The sequence below is a fragment of the Cnephaeus nilssonii genome (assembly GCF_951640355.1).
Source record: "Cnephaeus nilssonii genome assembly, chromosome: 9".
NCBI lineage: Eukaryota > Metazoa > Chordata > Mammalia > Chiroptera > Vespertilionidae > Cnephaeus > Cnephaeus nilssonii.
The window spans coordinates 77,881,570-77,889,782 of NC_137080.1; the positions used below are offsets into that span (position 1 = coordinate 77,881,570).

General features: G+C 39.6%; 1 protein-coding gene across 1 annotated transcript in view; it reads left to right on the forward strand.

Annotated features, from left to right (window-relative positions):
• PKHD1 (PKHD1 ciliary IPT domain containing fibrocystin/polyductin) overlaps window positions 1-1,111 on the forward strand; it is a gene marked incomplete at its 3' end in the record, with an annotated part of 394,211 nt that extends 393,100 nt beyond the window's left edge. Inside the window, exon 66 of the mRNA XM_079780770.1 lies at window positions 657-1,111. Coding sequence (XP_079636896.1) covers window positions 657-1,111 — 455 coding nt within the window. The remainder of the gene's footprint in view (window positions 1-656) is intronic.
• Between the last annotated feature and the right edge of the window lie 7,102 nt (window positions 1,112-8,213).

Sequence of the window (8,213 nt, forward strand, 5' to 3'; positions counted from 1 at the left end):
CAACCGGTAGCTATGATGTGCACTGACCACCAGGGGCAGATGCTCAGAGAGGAGGGAACCTGATTCCAGGGTGAATCACCCGAGAGCAGCCCTCTAGCAATCAGGGACCCCTCTGGGGACGTCTGAGAGCTGGTTTCAGCCCGATCCCCATAGGCCAGGCCGAGGGACCCCACTGGTGCACGAATCCATGCACTGGGTCTCTAGTGATTTTATAAAATAAAGATATTAAAATGATAAATTTGGCATAAAAAACAAAGTATTAGATAAGACTGTTTTTAGAGCTCACATTTCTCAATACAAGTACTAGTTAACCCATTTGGTAAGGCCAGAATGTAGTCTAAGTCTAGTCATATTTATGCTGCCCTGCTTATAATGAAAAATCCTTAATGACCCATTACATCACAAAAGTGTTTCTCTGGGAAGAATTCATTATCTAATTTATTAATTAGATAATTAATATTTATTATAAATTGAGAATGGGATACAATGCTTTTTTTTAATGAAAAAATATATATCCAAAATTATTTGGAAATCTATAAGCTGATAAAATTCAATTTTAATTATTTGGCAATGTCTTACCAGGAACACTAATGCAACATGTATAATCAAGTAATTGAGAACTAAATTTATTTCTTCTCCAACTTCTTTTTTCGCAGATATGAGGATGAAGGTCATGCTGGGCAAGCTGAACCAGCTCCCCCACCAGTCAGTAAACGGGGTGTCCAGAAGGAAGGTTAGTCGCCGTGCTGTCCGAGAAGAGGGTGGTGGCCGAGAAGAGGCCGCCGTATCTGCTCCCAGTACTACCACTGTCACATCCCCTGGGCACACCTGTGCTCCAGGCTCTCCCGCTCAGCAGATGTGCATGCAGGAGGCTGGGAACTGGAAAGAGGCCCAAGAGCAGTTGCTGAGATACCAGCTGGCAGGTCAAGATCAGCTGCTGCTGCTCTGTCCAGACCTCAGACACGGGAGGCAGCAGATGCAGGAACAGAGTCGGCTGGGCAAGGACAGTGGCAGCTCAGGACTTTCCCGAGAGAAGAAAGCGTCCTGTGGTGCCAGTCCGGCATTCTGCCTTCATGCAGTCCATCCAGAAGCTACTCAGGAACAGCTGTGACCCAGGAGCAGTGTGGGCCTTTGGGCTGCAAGTCAGAACATTCAACATATTTCTTGAAAATTAACAGGGGAGATGAGGCCTGACTTTATATGGACACTAAGAAGGAAAAATATGGACTCCAAAGTCTCTTTTTTTCAACTTTGAAATGGGAGACAGTCATATAAATGCGTGAAGATTGAAATAATGTTAGATATGTCTTTTGTATTTATCGTGGATCTTAGTCCAATGTCAGTCAAATAATAGGTTCCCAAGTATTTGTTAATATTTTACTTGTTGTTCATGTAAGCCTGATTTTTCCATCTCAATAATGGTCTAACACTTACTTATACCAGTAGGGGTTGTTATTAAGCTTCCTTTAGGAGGACCACCCCCAATTCTTTGGGCTTCTCTTACTAAGAGGTCATGAGAAGATCTGGTCCGCTACAATTATTTCTGCAGCGTTACAGTAAAATATTTTTTTACCTTATAGAAACATTTGAATGATAAGAGATCTGTCAGAACTCACCTTTCAACTATAAGACAACTTCTTGTTTTTTTTCCAAGCTGATTTCATTTTATGGCTTAAATGCAATCATTATTGAGAGCTCATAATTGAGAAATATATCAAGTTTGCACCTCATGAGTATTGATACATGAAAATTGATATTCTTATGGGATTTGCTGAGATTTTAATTACATATAAAAATACAAGAACAGCAAGTTTGGGAAAATAAATTGTTTATAGGTCAAAGTTATTTCTAGATAGTTCTTTGCAGTAGTAACTGGGTAAAATTACAACTGGAATTAAAAAACAAAACAAAACAAAAACCTGTGTTGGGAGAGCAGGATAACCAAGTGGCCAAATGGATTATCAGTTAACTCATTTATGAGAGAACTGCTTTGGCGGAAACGTACTTCATAGGGCTGCCTGATGAGGTGGGGAAGAGATTACATGTGCAGCCTTTCCGGGCTATGCTAGAGGCTCTAATGGAGACCAGAGTAGAGAGTCAGCTGGTGTGAAGCTGGGTAAGGATGCCAATGTCATTGTCACCTAATTCATACATTTCCACAGGGCCCATCAGAGTTCATACTAAAGGGTACTTTAAGGAGCGTGACTGTGTCATTGGCTCTGGATCCAGAAGGCCCTGTGATCTGAAGGAGTAAAGCAAAGACAGCAAAGGTGAGGAGGATTTTCAGAAAGAACTTCCTCTCAGTTTTATCCTAAGTATAAACCAGGATTTCCACACCTGTAGAAGGTTAAAGGGCTGTCCTGTGTTTGAATTAGAACAGAGGAAGGAGACAGACTCTTCTATTGCAGAATTTTAAATAATGATGCCCTGGAACTAGCCCCATAGAAAATACTGGCAAAAAGTCATCATCACAGGACCTCAATGGGAAAATATGTGTCACCTTGCCATGAGTTGGCAAGAGCTTTCTCGGCCTCTTTGTCCATTCTTTTGGTGTCTTGTGACAGCTCAAACCTTCAAGCTGCCCCTAAAGGAGATGGGCAGCCTTCCCCGTGGCACAGTGTTGAATACAGAGGGAGGTACAATGAGACGTACTTCAAGAGATTTTAATCCAGACTCTCTGTGTTTAAGGAGGGCATGGATGGGCAATCTGTCCTACAGACATTAACTGTGGAGGCACAAAATAGCTGCCTGAAAGGTAAATCCCTTTGCAGATGTGTGTTTTTTGGGCACTAACAGTATCTAAAAAACGTAACACAGAAAAAATAACTCGAATGGCTTAGGCAGACTATGCCTTCTCTAGTTTAATTTGTCCCTGCTATCACCTGTTCTTTATCTCATTTTTGTAGCTTCCTAGTCTATGAGTAATTTTGTTTGCAATCTTTAAACCTCAAAGAGCTGTGATCTTTTTGTATAAAAACATTTTAGAAGTTAAGGCTTTTGAGGATTATACAATGGTAGCAGTCTTAGCACTACCTGCTGAGGTCTGTCTACACATTCTCCCTTTCACTCCCTTTCACCATCTCAAAGTCCAGCCTAGATTTCTTTCCTGAGCTCTGTGCCATATATTTAGCTGCCACTGAGAAATATCCACTTGGATGCCCCGCAGCCACTATGCCTTAACATGGCCTCACAGCCCCCTTCCCCTTCTCCTCATGCTTTTCCTAACACAATACACCATGTCCCTGCACTCAGACCAGACATCTAGAAATGAATCAGGACTCGTACTATCTTACCCTTCCCAAAGGGTCAGCTACCAGCTCTATTATTTCTACTCCTTCTTTACTCTTCTCCCAATTTTTACTATTGTCTTATCTATCCTCCATGTGCCAAAAGACTCACCTTTCTGGAAGGCAAGTTTGATTCTATCCTGTTTAGGAATAATTATAATTAACCCTTTAATTATACCCCCAGCAAAGCCCAGGATCCCTGTGGTCAGAATGGACTCTTTGGGCCTGAACAACAGCCACAAACATCCAGAGTCACTTGCAGGTTTCTTGAATGGGGCATGGAATTTCAGAGTCTGGCCAGAATTGCCCAAACCATAGTTAAGCCCATCCTCTTTTTCCTTCTCAAATAATGAGAGAATTGTGTAAAAGCTGGAAACAAATAGAAGAGCTCATAGTTCATTCATGTTTGGAGATGAGCTGATTAGATAAAGCATAACTATAGGCTGGCCAATCCTAAACTTATTAAGATCATTAATATGGGTAACCCAGCAAATATTTTGCAGCAGTAACAACCCTTTATTCAAATAAACAATTTAAAAATATATTGTTCCTGTGTTATTCAAAAGAATCTATTTCTGACTCCCATTTCTGATTTTCTATATATGGTGAACTCTTTTCCTCCAAGATTCTGAGCAAACTAAAATTCTAGATAGTTTAAAAGAATTGTAAATGTTTATGGGTATTAAAGTTGAGAGAAGAATGAAGGGAATTAGGGTAGTTTCCACCATCTCTTGGGTTTTGGGGATTGTGTTCAGGGAAAGTACCAGACTGTGACCGAACTAAATGTCTCAGAGTAAGAGACTGAGCCAATTGACCAGGGTTGTGTCCTGCAGCAAACTTGCCCATATAATTGCCCAGGGAGGCTACTGAATGCCAAAAGGCCTTTAGCTCCCTCGAGAGGACCCAGTCCTTTCCATTATTATCTAGTTGAATCACTCCCTTCTGTCTTGCTGTCTGACTCCCAATGTATAAAATTACTATACATTGAAATGTATACAAACTCTATGCAAAAATGAGTATGGGGAAATTGAATGTAAATTACATGCAAATATTATTCAATCAAGGTTCTATAAAATGGTATATGGCAGTAACAGTAAAGGATTTTAATTAATTCTGTCTTTAAAACTCATGCATTTATTCCATATTTTGTTTCTGGAATTTATAATGTATCAGTGTCAACTTTGAAAGAGCTATAAGCAAAAGGAATTATACTACTGAGTATAGAACAGTTGATTTCAACATACACTATAACACTGTGACTAATTACATATATATTTGAGAGAGAAGTCACATTTCCAGAATGTAATTTGTTAAAAAAAACACACACACACGTTTCTATAAAGTTGAATGAGATTTAAGTGGTAAAATACAGACTTGCCTGTTTATAAATATTCTTCTGGCTTTGTTATTTATAGTCCTCAATAAAGACCAGGATTTCTTTGCTTGGGACAATTCAAGAAAACGTAGATTCTGCCCATCAATCTGGTCTGCTTTGGGACAGAAGACTCATTTAATGCAGTTGTAGGACTTTCTGAAATCTAATAGGATTTGAAAGATTGATTCTTTGATTCTATACAGGCCCCTTCAGATCTCTTCGCAGTTTTCCACTCGCATTCCAACAAAATTTTTGGAAAGACTTTTATTCATGCATTTCATTACTTCCTCGGTTTTCATTCACTGCACCATGGACTTCCCTCTGCCTTCCAACCCTTCCACGGAACAGAGACTGCTCTTATGGCAATCACCAGTAACTTCCATTTTTCCAGTTCTCAAGAACAATTCTCTGTCCTCATCCTTCGTGGTATCTTGGAAGCATCTAGTCCAGACTTTCTCTTCCTCTTTTTGGACCACTTTTTTCTCTAGGCTTTCGTGATTGCTTCTTTCCTTGATTTCCTGTTATGGCCCTGGATACACCTTCTAAATAAGTGGTAAAGACGCATAGTTCAGCTTCTCACCCCAAATCTTATGAGACCTAAGAAAAAGATCCGGTTGAGCCTTCAAAGTCTTTTGACCTAGAAAACTGAAAGCTAACAAACAGGTGGTGTTTTGTTGTTGTTGTTACTAATTTACTGAGGCACAACTGACATGTAAAAAGCTGTACATAGTTAATGGATAAGTATACACCCATGAAATTATCACTACCATGGAGACAGTAAACATATCTATCACCACCAAAAGTTTCCTCCCACCTCTTCCTCCTCCTCACTAGTAGTAGTAGTAGTAGTAGTAGTAATAGTAGTAGTGATAGTAAGAACACCTAACTAACATAAGATTGACCCTCGTAGAAAAATTTAAGTGTACAATACATTATTGTTGGTATAGGCACTATGCTATATAGTAGACTTTGAGAACTTGTAAAACTTAAACTTTGTATATTTTTTCAATCATCTCCCCATTTTTTCTCTCCCTCCTCCCCCACCCTCTGGCAATCACCATTCTTACTTTCTGTTTCTATGATTATGACTATTTCATTTTATTTTTAAATTTTTTTTTTATTATGACTATTTTAGATTCCACATATGAGTGAGATCATACAAAATTTGTCTATGTTTGGCTTATTTCACTTAGATAATGTTCTCCAGGTCCATCCTTATTGTTGAAAATGACAGAATTTCCTGCCTTTTTAAGATTAAATAATATTCCACTATGGGTATTGTTTTAAGTCACTGAGTTTCTGATAATTTGTTATTCAGCAATAGCAAACTAATATTGACACTAAGGTTTCACACGCATGCACACAAATGATGGTGGGGAACTTAGTCCTCTGCTCTTGTCCTTGTTCCTGTCTTTGGACATTTATCACTTCCAGTCTTTCAAAAGCTTAAACTCTCATTCAATCATAGGTTCCCCTCGGCATCACAACTGCCCCCTGTGGGCAGCTGGATCACGTCAGTTCCCAGGTGCCTTCCCAGGTTTCCCACCTGCACACTCTCTCCTTCCAGTGTGGAGGCGGCCAGCTCTCAGGTCATCCAGCCACAATGGATTTGTCTCCAAAACGGGCCCCACAAGATGAAAACAATCCCAACTGTTCTTTTCTCTCTCTCTCTCTCTCTCTCTCTCTCTCTCTCTCTCTCTCTCTCTCTCTCTTCTGTCTTTCCATTTCCCAGTCTGTTTCCCCAGCTAGATTCCACAAAAGTTATTTGCAGCATCCCCATCAGTTCCATGAGTGACAGTAGACTAGTGTCAAGTGAGAAAATGAAATGTAAATTTTATTAAACACCCCCTCTCATCTCTGTGTATCAATCCAGATTCCAGCCGAACATAGCAAATCAAATCCTGTCTATGCCAGGCCTCGGGGCACGTGGAAAATCATTTCCCCTTACTACCATTCCCTTCTAGTAAAATATTTTTCTGTTTGGTAAATGAAAATTTCAAATGTGAACCCTGTTTTAATCCCAGTGAAAAGTATATCTTCCAAATGAACAATGAAGGAGGGAGCATGAAAGAGAAGAGGGAAGATTCAGGGGCTAAGGAGAAGTAGAAGAGGGCTAAGAAAACAGAATCGTATTTAGCTGTGTCCTGTGCCGGCCTGCCTGGTGGCTGTGCAGGGATGCATATCCACAGAATAAATGGAGATATTCTTTGAAAGCTTGGACCATCAGGACATTTATCTACATGCTGTCCTGTCTCAGAGATAATACAGATCTTAAATCTGATACACTGCCTTGAAACAGCATTAGAAATAGAGATGCTTCATTCTGGGTGTGAATATGTGGACAACTACTGACTTGTATGAGGTTCTGAAGGGGGGTGTCTATGTGCACAGAACATCTTCATTAGGGTCCTTAAAAGCATAATTAACAATTTAAAAGACACATTTTGTACTTTAAGGCAAAAATAGAACAAATTAAAATTTTAGCCAATATTGAACAGTAAAAATAACATTACTACTTAAAATATACACTATATTTTTCTATATTCCACTTAATATATTTAAATAAAAACTGTAAATACAGTTTTATGTTTAAAAAAGAATGTAATTTATCTAGTCTACATTTTTTAATTTGCTCATTTTAAGTGGGTAAAACCATTTTTGAAATGGCAGCTTGTTAGGAATATATTTGTGTTTGGACCACCTGCCCTGATTTGTCTGAGACTGGGGAGTTGCCTGGGATTTGGGACTTCAGTGTCCAACCCAGGAAGTCCCTGAAAGTTCTAGTCAAATGAGAAGCATTAGTCACCCTAACATATTACCATTATAAGTAATATAAAAATAACAATTCCTCATACTTCAATAAATTATTAATATTGTAGACTTTATTTTTGGACACTGTTCTTGAGCTAAATGAACTTATAGCTATATCTGGATGCGATCTCCTTGGTTTGGTCAACTTGGCTAACAGAGTTCAGGCTCCCAAAATTTGTGAGGGCACAACTTAAGTATTACTATTGCTATCTGAGAAAATGGCATTCTTCCTCTCTCCTTTCCTTTTTAAGCAGTTAAGCTTAAAAAACATTCTTCTTGCCCTGACCTGGTGGCTCAGTTGGTTGTAGTAGGGGCAAAAATAGGATATTGGGGACTAGCTATGGTTATGGGAAATATTAATCATGCTCTGTTAACTGTTTTTGCCTTGTTCTGGTTAAAAAAAGGACATTCTAACCTGGCTGGGCGTTGTACACCCCTGGGACCTGGGAGTCAACCTTGGAATGCATTCCATTCTCATTCAAGAACTGCCTATTATCATGGAAAGATTAACAACCTTGTTGCCCAAACAATGGAGTCCCACCCCAGCCTGCACAGCCTGCTTCCCCATGCCTGTTAGCCCTAGTTCCCCATGTAATCTTTGTTTTACCCTGTATATGCAGCTGGCTTATGGGAGGTTGCAAAGCAGATCCTTGTGGCTGACCTGCTGCTCTCCCATACTGCCGGCAGCATTGGAATAAATGCTTCTATACGATTCAATCCTGTCTCTGCTTCATTGGCTC